General features: G+C 40.3%; 2 protein-coding genes across 4 annotated transcripts in view; both read right to left on the reverse strand.

The window, feature by feature from the left end:
* Nucleotides 1–15,262, reverse strand: part of LOC123864740 (serine/arginine repetitive matrix protein 1) — a 60,956-nt gene that overhangs the window by 34,827 nt on the left and 10,867 nt on the right. The window lies entirely within an intron of this gene.
* On the reverse strand, nucleotides 5,690–8,120 carry LOC123864744 (protein ANTAGONIST OF LIKE HETEROCHROMATIN PROTEIN 1-like). 2 transcript variants are annotated; one of them, XM_045905370.1, is made up of 3 exons: nucleotides 7,602–8,120; nucleotides 6,409–6,623; nucleotides 5,690–6,288 (listed from the first exon to the last, which is right to left on the reverse strand). In XM_045905370.1, exons 1-3 carry the CDS (start codon nucleotides 7,904–7,906, stop codon nucleotides 5,735–5,737), a joined length of 1,074 nt encoding a protein of 357 aa, XP_045761326.1. In that variant the 5' UTR covers nucleotides 7,907–8,120; the 3' UTR covers nucleotides 5,690–5,734. The 2 variants fall into 2 exon arrangements, with proteins under 2 accessions (XP_045761326.1, XP_045761325.1); XM_045905369.1 differs by having other exon boundaries at nucleotides 5,690–6,623.

A 15,262-nucleotide genomic window follows, 5' to 3' on the forward strand; every position in this document is an offset into this window, starting at 1 on the left:
ATTACCGCCGCCTGTAAACATTTTAAGCACTAGAGAAACCGCCGAAAAATTGCCCGGCTTTTCAGGAATTTGTTAATTCGACCCTTGATTAGCAACGAAAGAAAGGCGGGATCCATAAATTCCTGAAAGGTTGACAACGCACTGGTGGTTCCTCTGGTGCTGCAAATGTCTATGCCCTCTTTACATCAGGGGACCAACCTGCTCGTTTGCTCACTATTTTTTATGTAAAAAAAGCATAAGTATTTTTTTCAAAAGTGAAAGGATGTTGCGTTCGGAGCCTGCGACTTGTGCAATGTGCGATCGTCATGGAGCGGTTCTCCCATCTCTATCACTCGTTATCAATCGTTTGATTAGTGAAATCGATTGGGAAAATTCATCGTCTCGGCACGTGCAGCGCCCGATTGTCATTATTCTGTGACGCGCTCATGTAACTTCCTTATGTCATTACTCCGACGAGGCTCACGTGCACTTTCTATTTCCTTTATCGTTTATTTCGGTACGTTAATAAGGTACAGCTATGGCATAAAATGCCGTCATGTTTTATTCGTAATCATGATCACAGTATTTGATGTTATAAGTTACGAGATAGGTATATTCACAGTAGTTTCTTATGGGCCAAATGTTTAGATTAGGAGTCATTACTTTGACCACAGAAAAATCAGTTGTGAAAGAGAACTGGCAAGGGCATATAGTTCGAAAAACTGATAGATGTTGGGGTCCCAAACGCTGGAATGGCAACCTCGCACCGGAAGTTGGATGACTAGTGTTGGGAGACCCCCCACTAGGTGGACAGACGATATCAAACGTGTCTGGATTCTGGAAGCAACAGTGTAAATAATATATGGATGAACTTGAGCAAAATAGACCTTAACCGCTTTGTTACTACGCTTAATTACAGTTTTACCTCGCTGGGCTTCTCCACGGAGGTCAAAGGCGGAGCTTTCGGTTCCTTTCTTCCGCAGGGGCGGTGGTGACGCACGCCTTCAAGCAGACCTTTTGAACGTCAACTTGACGTAAGTACATTCAAAAGGTATGCTCCAAGTCATGGTCAGCTCCACGTACGTGCAGTGATAGAACCACGGCAAAGGCATCGCACTTCCTCTGGAGATGATCACAGATCGGAGATGAGATGGCAACGAAAAGTTGAGGCTATTGAAATATGACGGGCCACTTGTCGAAAGTCTCAGACGTTCCTCGTCGCGCGAAAGTAAATCTCAGGTAATGCCGCCACGTTTGATACGCGAAGCCTTATCAGTTATCACTACATACATACATACATATGCCTACTGCGAGGGATTATGTAACCGTATATGTTTTCGTTCTTTGCAGACTGACTGACAGGAAATCATTGTAAAATGTTGATGTAAATATTTGGTTAGCCTCTTTACAACTACCCTTCTACTTTCTACCGTTTCACAATATATAAATACCAAAAGGATATAACTTAGACAGTGCAGTTACTCGAGTGAATTTAGATAAAGTTGGCGGCATTGGTGTCAAACCTTGATCAAATACTCGTACTAAGATATGACCACAGACTGCAATGACGCAATCAGCTCTGTGGACTAAACGTGCCAAATATAGAGTCCAGCGAGGAATGCGCATGAAAGCCAGCGCTCTACTGAATTTGCAACAATTTCCCAAGAGCCCCGGCCGGCGCTCGCGCCACACTCAGCACTGAGGCATGCGACAACTCACCTTTCGGGGAATTCAACACGGCTGGACTCCCAGTGAACTGATTCTTTGTTGGCATTTCTAGATTTTAAAAAAAAAACATTATAGGCAAGCTCTCGGCAACCTGTCGCGAATTATAGATGCAAGGCGATATGACAAAGACAATTCATTTACTCAAAGCGAAAACAGTGAAGAATTTGGAAGACTAATTATTTAATTAACTACTATCTTAATAATTGTCTGTTCAGTTAAGACGACACCTAAACTTTGTGTTATCTTTTTTTTCATCATGTCATTAGTAAGAGTTTACCGATTCGTCAAACAAGATATACCAAAACGCATTACATAAGAAAATTAAAACGAAAGCCATGTATAATTAATAATAATTACGAAACGCAAAGAACATCTTCCCCAGCGCAGAATTTATTGTAATTTAATTTGCTGCTCTCATCATTAGACAAATCTTCTATTTTAGCATTTACTTATTGTTACCATAGTAGCCTTGCAATTAGACATCAATGATTTGCTAACATTTATGGACGCAAGATCCTGGTATTGAAATCCCTACAAGAGATTTTTATTCAGCAGTTAGAAACTTGGGCCATTTGTTAAGATGACGATAAATGATTTGGCATTATGTTAAAAGTTATTTGATTAGTTGGAGAATTCATTATCATCGCCAACCAATAGACGTTTCACAGCTGGACATAGGTCTCTTGGCGGCCACGTGTCACCACCGCCTGAATGCAGCGGCTTCCTGCGACTCGTTTGATGTCGTCTGTCCACCTAGTGGGGGTCTGCCAACGCTGCGTTTGCCGGTGCGAGATCGCCTTTCTAGCACTTTAAGCCCTCAACATCTACCGGCTCCTGGAGCTATATGCCTTGCTGTTCCCACCTCAGCGTCGCAACTCGTTGAGCTGTCATTTACTCTGGTTCACTTACGGATCTCGTCATTTCTGATTTGATCACGTAGAGAAACTCCAGCCAACTCTTTTCATCACTCGCTATGCGACTCTGAGTTTGAGTTGCAAACGTATTTATTTGTCCAAGCATAGATTTGACTCGCTTCAGCAATGCGCGGGGGTGCAATTTTTTGTATAGTATATGGCATAATATTGTAAATTGAATTAAGTACTGAAAAGGGCAACCGCCGAGTTTCTTGCTGGTTCTTCTCGGTAAGAACGGCATTCCGAACCAGTGGTAAATTATTTTGACGATTCAAAGCACTTGTTAAAGTATACTTGAATAAAAATATATTCTATTCTATTTTACATCTAAGAGGTAAAGTTTGTAAGTTTCTTTGTAGGAGGTAATCTCTGGAACTACTGAACCGATTTTGAAAATTCTTTCACCAGTACAAATTATTTTTGAGTGATATTATGTTTTATTTTCCAAAAAAAAAAAAAATAGAGATCCCTACGAAAATTGTAATAAGCTACCCGTGCGAAGCCGGTGCGGGTCGCTAGTAATAAATAAATGTGGACATGTTATTGAATATTATTATTAATATTGTGTAAATAAAAATGGATGCCAAAGCAATTTGTCAACAGTATATTAAGCGATACTTTATCGCTCCGATAACGCTCGATAAGAAGATTTACTGCCGAATATTTATCAAGTCATTGCTGTATAAATGGAGCCTCTTTATTATGTCGCCGTACGTGTTCAGGGTGCCCGTGCCGAGGTAGTGCAGTAGCCCGATCTCGGTCGATAATGATCGAATGCACCGTCCATTACTCAATTTATTATGTTGATTTGTAAATAAGTATTGAAGTGGTTTTGTTTGATGGTCTTAAGGGTAAGCCCACACTGCAAAATTTTACCGCGCGATTTTTTTGTAGAATACTGTGACATGGAAATTGATAGCGTGCGGAATCATACAATGCACATACGTCGTAGAATGCTGCGAGAAAAATCGCAGGATGCTTCGTAGTGTAGGTACATATGGAAATTGTATGAAGCCGCACGTACTCGAATTCATAATAACGTCACAAAATTTCCCAGTGCGTACTTACCCTTATATTTACTCAATTTATGAAAGTGTCGTTCTCTTTTTTAACCGACTTCAAAAAGGAGGAGGTTCTCAATTCGTCGGAATTGTTTTTTCTTTTTCCTGTTTCGATTCATGTTTTTGAAAAGATTAAACTCTATTGCGAAGATACAATTAATTTTTCAAAATTTTAACATTCAACTAAAATCTACTCAAATATCTAAAATCTACTAAAAATAAAAAGTTTGTCATATTTATTTCTATTTTCTACACATCTTTTTTCCTCTCTCCTGTTCGTTCCTATTTGGCTCGAAATTTAAAAGTACCGTATAAAATATCTCGTACGTTTAAGCCATTTCTGAACTTTTTATTACTCTTACGTAGAATGTGTACAAAAACTATAAAATAATTAAATAAGAGGTTAATGCCCCTCTAACTGGACTAACTCGGACGCCTCCACAGTAGCTATAACAGATAACATCTGAATAGTAATCTTCGCATCATATTCATTGTCATCTCGCGACGCGCTCTCCGCGTTCCGAGACACAAACAGCCGACACTAACTGACTGTTGACCTCGAGACGGGACCTACTTACCTATTTCATTGATAAGACGTGACAACCAACAAACGTGTTGAGATAAACTAGCGCCACTTCGGGGGCGGCAGGCTTGGCACAAGTTTGCACAGCTCAAAAACGTTGATGGATTTCGAGTATCGAAACATCTGAACATTTAATATTCACAATAAAGCACCCCAGTCGGGACTTTGTTAAAAAAAATTGGGAGAATATTATGGCGCACCGCAAATCGGCAGAGTGGAGTGGAGCCAAGAAGCACGAACACGATGCGCCCAGGCGCGCCATGCGTCCTTTCAATCATCTCTATGTTCGTTTTTAGTATACCAATTTCAACAATAAGGGTCACTGGTAGAGATACACATAAGCTAAAGTGCTTCCCTGTCCACTTCTTATCTTCTTCCTTGTATTGTTATTAATTTTTGGTACTTACGAATAAAAAAAAATAGTTTAAGTCGTTATCAAAAAGATTCGGCACTACCTACAGTCTCTGTATGAGTTACTCCTGAATGACTTCAAAATTGATTGACATCACAGTGTTTTGATATTCGAAATCTATCAACATTATCGATATGTGCACACATGTACTAAGTGTACGGGTAATGTAAATATTATGAGTTACGGCAGGCCGCAGTTTTATCGCGTCATATCACTAAACACTGGAACGTTTGGATTGCACTCGCACCCGCTGACATTGCATTTACATAATAAAACGATTAACTCAATCTTAATTGTTGCGATCAAGTTTACAGAGTTCAAGAGTCTTATTTATTGCATCGCGGAATGTAGATAGTTTCCATAGCTACCTCAGTTCCAAAGATAATGAGTCTAATTCCGTGAGTTTGAAGTAAATATGAGATATGGTTCCATAAATGATTACTCGCTATTTCCAAAGAGAAACAGGTTAAAGTGGTTAGACTCTAGCCACGGAGAGGCATGGGACTCTCTTTGTTAAGGCCTACGCAGACCGGGACGGCAAGGCAAGGGATTTTAATTTTTACTAATGGACATTCAACCGTACTGGTACAGAAATACGACATAAATTGCTATGCTTTAAAATGATGCCGTGGCATTGAAAGGGATTTTATCGCAACACGCGCCACAGGCTCCCGTGGCGGGATGCCGTGGCATACTGCGGTAGGCAACGGCATGCCACGGACTCCGGCGCTCGTAGTGATATACTGCGGGGTGCGGCGGCGGGAGTAGAGAAGCGGGGAATGCACACCAATATTGACCATCCATTTGCGCCCGCGTCTTTGACGACTGTGCTACGTGATTTTTTCGGAGACCAGTTTTTTACGTTTTTTATTCCAACATGGAGGAAAAATTAATAACTTTAGTTCAAGACTATGATTATTTATATAATATGTCATCAAAACATTATATGAACACTCAAATGAAGAACAATGCGTGGAAAAGAATTGGAATAGAAATGAATAAAACAGGTAAGTAAATATTTTTGCACTATAATTATATTTTAAGATTTAACACAGTATTAATGTCTATTTACAATATCGTTTTGCCATGGAATAGAGCCCTCATCAGACCTAAAGTAATCTTTAAACATCTCCCGTACTGTCATACCATCTAATGCATTGTTCATATTATTATCGTTTTCTAAATTAATGCTTACACTTGCTATATTTTGGCTTTCTGTGCTTGTACCACCTATGATGAAATTGTGTAAGCAAGTACATGCTAAAATGATATTATCAACATATTTTGGTTGAACCTGAATTCCTTTTTGACATAATTCGAAACGTTCTTGAAGTATACCAAATGCATTTTCGACGATACGCCTGGCTCTACTCAAACGATAATTGTATATTTTCATTGCTTCATCTGTCAATCGATCGCCACTAAATGGTCTCATAATGTTTGTGGTTAACGGAAAAGCCTCGTCTGCTACAAAAACATACGGCAACTCAAGATCAGTCCTCGGTAAACGTTTTTTTGGGGGAATATCGAGGGCATTAGAAGTCAATTTTTTTCCAAATATTGAGTTTTGCATTATACCTCCATCACTATTTCGTCCATATGATCCTACATCTGCAATCACAAATTTATAATTTGCATCCACAACCGCTAGTAGTACGATACTGAAAAACTTTTTATAGTTTATGTAGAGACTTCCACTATTGCGAGGTGCTTTTATCCTGAAATGTTTACCATCTATTGCACCGATGCAGTTCGGGAAATTCCATTTTTCATCAAATTCCATCGCGATTCGCGTCCATTTTTCCCTTGTTGGTTTTGGCATAACACTAGGTCTTAGGGCATTCCAAATGACTCGGCAAGTTTCATGTACGATAGAGCGCACTGTACTAAACCCCATGCGATAGCTGTAACCTAGAGACTTGAAGCTACTTCCCGTGATCAAAAATCTGAAAGATAATATACCATTTTACCTGCTTATGTTTTGTTTTAGGTGAAGAATGCCAGAAAATATGGGGTAATATACGTAATAATTTTAGGAAAGCTCTGAATAACAGAAAAACAAAGAGTGGTGACCCGTACACAAAGCGACGCCCTATCAAGTTTGAAAAAGAGCTGGAGTTTTTGAAAAAATTCATTCAGCACAGAAAACAAACCTCGAATCTGGACTCCTCTTCAGAGGATACGCAGACTTCTTTCGCAGAATCCGCTGTCAATGATAATGATGAACGTTCAGTTTCGCGAATGACCAATGATTCACACCATTCCTTAATAAGACCAGAACCTACAACAACTGCTGAAATACTAAATAAATACATTGAATCGAAAAAGGAGGTGGACCCCATTGATTCGTTCTTTCAAACAATGGCTGCCACAGTAAAAAAACTACCAGAAAGAGTGCAGGTCCAAATAAAGAGACAAATATTTAATGTGGTAACTGACGCCGAATTAAAATACATAGAGGGAACTCCAGCTCCAACATCTGAAGATGTCTCTAGCTATGAAACCACCTCAGGCTCTGGTTATGAAGCTGCTTCGGGGTCTGGCTATGGAACCGCCTCAGGCTCTGGTTATGAAGCTGCTTCGGGGTCTGGCTATGGAACTGCCTCAGGCTCTGGTTATGAAGCTGTTTCACGGTCTGTTTATGGTACCGCCTCTGGCCCTGGCTATGAAGCTGCTTCAGGGTCTGGCTACAAAACTGCAGTTTCTGAATACGAAACTAATCTAAACTAGTAGGTACTCTAAATTAAGTAAAAACAAATAAAGATCCAGGGATTATCAGTGAGAAGGTTTATCAGTGCAAAAACTTGAAAATCGTTATTATGTGTCTACAATACATGATTGTACTTGGCAAAAAATATTGTTTTTTTTTTTTAATTTAATAAAAGAAGAAAAAATAAAACTTATACAATCATTTAACTACCCACCTCAAACACAAGGATAATCTCTGATCGGCTTCAATGGGGTTGCGAAAATTGGTCCTCTGTTTTTCGATATATGGTCGACATATATTCAACAGTGCTTGAAATTTCTCATAATCCATTCTATGATAGTCATAAAATTTTTGCACGTCGTATTTTAAATCATTAAATAAATTATTGAATTCACCCTTTGATTCCCTTTCTTTCCATAAATTATCAACCCAAAATCTTCTTCTATCCCTATTATTAGCCTGTGCACCTTCTTCTTCATCTGCAATAATCGATATCAACACCAAATCCCAATCTACCATTTTAAAACTGAGGCACACCAACACTCGATCAAACGCAACTGAAGACTAAAAGTGTATCAGGCAGCAGGAGTCGCTGAGGCGTGCTTTGTCGTGCCGCGGCACGCCGTGGCATGCCGTGGCAAAGTGCTGGAATGCCGCGGTATCTAAGCGGCCAGTGTGCGCTGACTCACGGCAAAATCCCTTGCCTTGCCGTCCCGGTCTGCGTAGGCCTTTACGTAATGTCATACAAGTGACAAAGACAAAAGCTCAGTGGACGTTAACAATTTTGAATCACTAACCAATCACAAACGAAACTACGTTTTCTGTGCTATATGAAAGAAAAATTATGTTTTCAAAAAACATTCGAAATTCAATTTGTAAACATAATTGGTAGCTACGAAAATAGTGCAACAGGTGGCCTTTGACCCGTCGACCTTTCGGATTTCAGAGCGCTTTTTTTAACCCTTGAGCTATTGAGGTTCTTTGGAACTAAGGTATCGGTTTGAAGTTTGAAACACTCATGTATCAAAACAAAACGCGGCGAACGCAGTACAGGTTTAAATAGGGATTCCCAAACGTGCAGCAAATAACAGACGTTGCCAACATGGGCCCTTCGATTAAGGGAATTGGGGCATAGACAAACCCAAATCCATACGTTAAGCATCAAAATATATTCGTATGGAAATTACATTGACTTGAGAGATTTTCGTAACATCAATTTGATGTAATCGCGACGCTTTTGGAGAAAATTGTGTTTGTTTACAGAGTCTCACCTCACATAGGTGTAACAGAATCTATAGGATAATTTAATTTACCCACATGCACACAACGACGTCACAACACAGAACTAATCGCGATTACGACGAAGTATGTTTTCGAAGAATTCATAGATTTACGTAATCGTTTGTTTTTACGCTAGAATTATGTAACTGTACCTACTTGAAGTTTTTTTTATTACATTTAAAACTAAATAAATTGATTTATTTTTATTTTGACGTGACAACGTCTTATAATTCGATAGAGCCGGCTGCACGCACGAAAAAACATTACGGCGTTACCTCGCTCTGAGGCGTTCCATGTAAGGCTTGAAGTGCAAGCGAGAGCGCGGAACGAGCGACAAAGAAGCACAATCGGCCTTTGTTGTTATTTACAACTAGTGCTCGGCTGCATCAAACCTGCTAGCAAGTGATGATGCAGCCTAAGATGGAGCGCGCTTGCCTATTCACTCTTGACTTGAAGGTACCCATGGAAATATTAAAAGTGGAAGGGAAAACTGATGCCGGAAGGGCGTTCTATATCCTAGCGGTTCGAATTAGAAACGAGGAAGCAAATCGCTTCGTACGCGTCCGAGGAATTTCAACTACGCACGGATGCAGACCTCAATGATGCTTTGCAGTACGATGATAGAAAGTTGAAGGAGGAACCAGGTCAAAGAGCTCTTGTGCAAACTCTACAGAACTTAATGAAGGACTCACTGGTAAAAAAAGACTTATCTATGTCCAGCAGTAGACAATGATGATAGTGATAAATGGAAGGGGTCACGAGCCGCAGCGACGAAGAATACGAGCATGTGTAATCTGATATACCGAGTGTGATCAGTGGAGGCAGTGACGACGGTGTCAGCTGCGCGGGCGCGGTCGTTCCGCTCTGCTTCGCGCCGCTCCAACGTTGCCAGTGACGAGCGGTTACGGGCCGCTCGCGGGCTTCTCCTGCACTCATTATAAGTATTGTTTACTCGCTCGCCACTGCCAATGAACTTGACGCCCGTACCAGCTTGAAGGCTGATTGGTGTTTCGGCGTGAAAGGTGGCTGTAGCAGCTTCAGAAGGGAAGTTCACACACAGTTCAACCATTTACAGGCAATATATTCTTCAAACACCACCAGATAATAGAGATAATAATAATTCTCTAAACCGATTTTACGAAATACAAAACACAGAGCTATTTGACCTCAGTAGTACGAAAAGCACAAAATTATACGAACATGCTGGTTCCGTTATTGAGATACAAAGATACAGCTTCTATTAACAAGCTCATGTGAAGTTTTGGTAGTTTGTGCAAAACTTAAAACAAAACAAGACAAAACAACAATCTAAACTCATTATACTAATCACCAATAGGCACCAAAATGACCAAACTGCCACTGAACTGAATGATGACTCGTCACTCGTGTAGTTATTGTGAACGCGTGTTGTTGGCCTACTTTAGTTATGTTGTTCGCGGATTTCGCAATGAGTCGTAGTTTCAGCTGAAATATGAGCTTCGTCATTCTTCTTTTTGAAAACAGTGCAATTGTCTCTTTTTATTTGTGTATATTAGGAAAGCTAAGTATCTCAAAATATTCATAACTCAGTGGTGACAGCCCAGTGGTGGACGTCGGCCTCCTATTCGGGGATTCGATCCCGGGCGCGCACTTCTAACTTTCCAAGTTATTATTGTTTAACATTTAATTATCACTTGTTTTAACAGTGAAGGAATATAACGTGAGGAAATTTGCATGCCTGAGAATGATCCATAATGTTCCCAAAGGGGTAATAAGTAGGTATGACAATCCGTACTAGTCCAGCGTGGCGGGCTATGGTCAAAACCCTTCCTATTGAGAGGAAACCCATGCTTAGTAGCGGGCTGGCGATGATGATGATGATGAGATAAAATTAAACCTAATGTGTATCTGCTATCCTGAACTGAAAGTTCTGAAAGTCCTGAACGAAAGAAGTAGCGTTTTATCTTTAGAGCCTGCACATTAAGCTTCATCAGCCTGTTTGCGTCCAATGCTCGACATAGGCCTTCCCAAGAGCGCGCCACCACACACGGTCCTCCGCCTTTCTCATCCACACACTTCCCACTACCCTCTTAAGATCGTCAGTGCAGTGGATTGGAGGTAGTCCCACACTGCGCTTGCTGATACGCGGTCTCCACTCCAGAACGCGTCTGCCCTAGCGGCCATCGGTTCTGCGACAGGCATGACCTGCCCACTGTCACTTCAGCTGACTAATTCGTTGAGCTATGTCGGTCACTTTGGTTCTCCTACACATTTCCTCGTTACGTATTTTGTCCCTCAAAGAGACACCTGACATAGCCCGTTCCATAGCACACTGAGCGACTTTGAATTTGTGGACAAGGCAACTGTCAGTGTCCACGTTTCAGCGCCATAGCCCATACGTCATCACAGCAACACATATTAAGCTTGTACCTCCATAACTCTTGTCTCAGTGTATTGTCTCCTTATTGTGATATTAAAGTAGAGCGGATTTATTCGCACGGGCGTCAAATTTTCTCCCTAACTAGATGCGCATAAATTTGTTCACCCCGACAGCCGCCGGGACGTGGAATGGAATAGCTTCGGCTATTTATTCCCTCAGGACAAGTACAAAAGGATGAACCTGTCCGACTACAGCTACACTAATCCAACATTCCTGGAGTTGCTTTGGTAATTTATGTATAAAAAGCTGTCTCGGTTTGATTAAGCTATTTGGTTTTATTTTTAGTGTAACACGACTGGCAAGTGTGTTTTGCTGGATTTGTACTGTTGCTTGCTTGCATGATGCAGCACACGGATGCCAATGCCTTGCCTATCGAGAAAAATCAGCAAGAAACTTGGCAATTGTTCTTTTCAGATTATTCAATTTAATTTACAATAACATTATTATACGGTGTACAGTACAATAGTAATTATAGTTGTGGGATATTATAGGCATATCTATGTAATTGGACGAAACGGCGGTGATTTATATACTTTGGTACGCCGAGAGATAAAATACATTATTTGCGCAAAACAAACCCTTTTGCGTAGTCAGCCTACGAGTATATCCTCCAGTGAGTCAGTGTTGCGCGTTCGAGGGACAGTCATTTAATTTCCTGCACCAATGTCGAGCTTTATAAATTGTGTATGTTACTCGACCAGTTTTATTGGGGACCCTACTACAAAAAAAAACCTAATCATCGAACAAGAATATCTGCTATTGCAGTGATTAATTCGTCTAAACAACGGACAAATTAAGATGAAACTTTATACTTCACTATATCGTCATCGTGGATTTAGGTATTTACAAATCCCGTGGGACCTCTTTGATTTTCGGGGATAAAAAGTAGCCTATGTCCTTCCCCAGAATGTAAGCTAAAGCTGTACCAAATGTCAAAATCGGGCCATGAAAAGCTAGCAGACAGACAAACAGACGGGCAGACACACTTTCGCATTTATAATATTATAGTTTGGATAAGTATGGAAGCATGGATATGGATAGTATGAATGATGGCTGGTGAAAGCAGTGATGAGGAATAGGTCGAAGCGCGCTTTGAGGTGCCTATCCATACTTACCTTGAAGGTATTCTTGAAGTAACGAACAATAAACCCAAATTAGTTAAAACCTGATGTAGATCGTGTAAAAAGTTGATTAACAAAACAATACAATTAGTGTGCCAATAAACTCAATTGCGTGTGCTGAATACATACAACGTTGACATAGCTGCTCGCTATTGTCACAGCAAGAGTGTCAACGATATACGCACTATTAGTAATAATTGGATTGTTAAATAATTATGTTTTGTTTCAAGTAATTACTACGACAGAGAGATTTCATCAAAACCGTAATTTACAACCTACCCCATCTAAACCAAAATGTACTAAATAGATGACAAATATTCCAAAAAAACAGTAAGTTCGTCTTGCCAAACATCGTAAACCCCACCGACCAAGAGTGAAAATATAATCCATTTCATCACCATCATTATCATCATCATCATCAGCCTGTGGACGTCCACGGGTGGACATAGGCCTTCCCTAAAGAGTTAGTCCATTTGGTTTTTAATAACCTTGAAAACAGCTGGCAATGATATAAATAAGTACCAATGTGCATCTTTGTTAGTACTGCTTATCTACGCTAATATTATGAAGAGGTAAAGTTCGTACGTTTGTTTGTAGGAAATACCCACCTAATCTCTATAACTACTGAACCTATTTTGAAAATTCTACCAACAGTAGAAAGCTACACTATTCCTGAGTATGACAGGCTGTATTTTATTTTCAAAAAAAATTAGAGAACCCTACGAAAATTGTTGTAAGCTACCCGTGCGAAGCCAAGCCCGGCGCGATTGTTAGCATATTTTATTAGTCCAAAGGTATGAGACATCAGGGAACTTAATAAAATCATTGACGATAAAAACTAGTTTCCGTGGACACGAGGTGACGCATTCGAACTGCATGTGTAGACAGACACACGAGTAAAATAAAAGGTTTTGTTCACCATGGACAGTTCAGATGAAAATCTTAAATAATCCATATTGGTATTATAAATGCGAAAGATCATCACAGAGGCTTGTTGGGCACAGATGTCCATTGTGTCCAAATTCATACAAAAAAAGCATGCAGTCGAATTGAGAACCTTTTGAAAGATTTTTTTTTAAGTCGGTTAAAAAGAAAACCTAGTTGATTTTTTTAAATTTGTAATACCTAATTAAATTATATTCTGCACTGTTTTTAATCTAACTAACTTTTTTATTCTAAACATATCCTTTACTTTTATTCGTATATATCTTATATCTGTAATAAGATATATACAAATAAAAGTAAAGCATTCAACCAAAACGACAAGACTTAATCCAATTCCGTCTCCATAAAAATCCATAGGAGTTTTTTCAGTAAAAACATAAACGTAAAAAGATCAAGTAAATAAATAATCAACTTCAAGTTCAAAGACAGCGTCGGTGTACTGTGTAGGTATCTGCAGCCGGTATTTGCTCCTCGATGGAGCGTGACGCCACGGTTCACTGAGGAGCCGCGAATGCTGACGATCAACAGTTCCGGACACTTTTAGGGTTCCGTACTCGAAGGATGCCATCGGGGCCCTATTACTAAGCCTCCGCTGTCCGTCCGTCCGTCCGTTTGTCTGTCAGCGGGTCTGTATCCCGTGAGCCTTAATAGACGGAGTTGAAATTTTCACTGTCTGTCTCTACATCAAGACCCGTCAAAGATATCAAACCTATATTTCCTCGGTAGGAAAGGCATTCCGAACCACTGGTAGATGCTTTTGACGATTTAAAGGAACTTGTAAAAGTCTAATTGAATAAAAATATTTTGAATTTTGAATAGGGTTGACCGTTGACCTAGAATCATGAAATTTGGCAGGCAGCAATGTCTTATAGTAAGCAAAGGGAAACATCCGAAAACCACGAATTTGTCACAAAGTTTTTACATCACGAAAAAATTAAAGTGTTATTTCTTGTACAATGATGGTACGGGCTACGGAACCCTCCGTGTGGAGTCCGAGCCACACCTGACCGATTTTTCATCATTGTTGTTGATATGCCGGTGGGCATTGAGTCCAGAAAAGCTCTTTATTATTTTCTTGCCTGTCTTTGTGTGATTTGAAAAGTGAACAATGCACATCCTTCCTAGTGTTGCTTTGGTTTGGTTCTACCGATGGAGGCTTCTACTAATATTCTAACGTTCCGGCGCGATGACGCGTTGAAACTAGAGACCGATACGGTTTTATAAAACTGCCATACCACTTCCACCACTTCCAAGTTGGCCTGCTTTATTCTTAGAATGCATAATTACTAAGGTGACTATCGCAGTCGAGGTCCAACTTGTAATAAAATATAAAATAATAGTTATCCAGATGGATTTGACTTGTAGAGGAGACGTGGACAGTAACATTGCGTAACGTTCAACATCAGATAGGCATCGGAATGTCCGCAGCCAGCGGAATGCAGGGCGCCTCGTTAGCATTCGACGGGCAGGCACTTTCCTCGTGTCACGCCGAAACCGAGAGTGGCATCGACTCGTACGCGTCCGACAGTTTCACCCGCGGCCGCGAGCTCCGACCCGTCCGGCCCACTAACTTTCACCGTTTGAACAAAATATTTTAATATTTGCATAATTCGGGTTGTGCAATCAATTGAATTGATAGATGGTCAATGGAAAGCTGGCAGGTTCAATGAAGAACTTGTCAGGGCGTGCGCCTTCAAAGCCTCATAGATCGCGCCGTTCATCCCTTCCAAGCAAAGTCGTACATTTTTTCTCAAACCGAACATTTTTACATACAATGTGTAACATTTTGTTTTTATAAACAGAAGAGCAACACCTAAGTTTCTTGCCGGTCTTGGCACAGGTAGGCTATCCTACATTTTTTTTTTAAATTCAGTATAGGCACACGCTTGGCCACAATCACACCTGATGGAAAGTGATGATGTGGCCTAAGATGGGACTTCTGTCCGTCCGTTTGTAACTAAGCATGATACAACCGAGCTGCACCATTGATTCTTATATCGGTACAATAGCGTAACCTTTTAGTTCATATTGTATTACCCGAATTAAAGAAATAAACCCATTTCATGACTTTCGACGCCATTAAAGATCATGTTGATAGTAGGATAAAGA

This window comes from Maniola jurtina, chromosome 4 (genome assembly GCF_905333055.1).
Source record: "Maniola jurtina chromosome 4, ilManJurt1.1, whole genome shotgun sequence".
NCBI lineage: Eukaryota > Metazoa > Arthropoda > Insecta > Lepidoptera > Nymphalidae > Maniola > Maniola jurtina.

What these genes read in the sequence shown, in the direction of transcription:
- LOC123864744 (XM_045905369.1), bottom strand. Translation starts at nt 7,906, where the DNA reads ATGGTAGATTGGGATTTGGTGTTGATATCGATTATTGCAGATGAAGAA. An exon ending in AGATTATCCTTGTGTTTGAG is followed by an intron (nt 6,624 to 7,601) that starts GTGGGTAGTTAA and finishes ATTATCTTTCAG; the next exon opens with ATTTTTGATCACGGGAAGTA.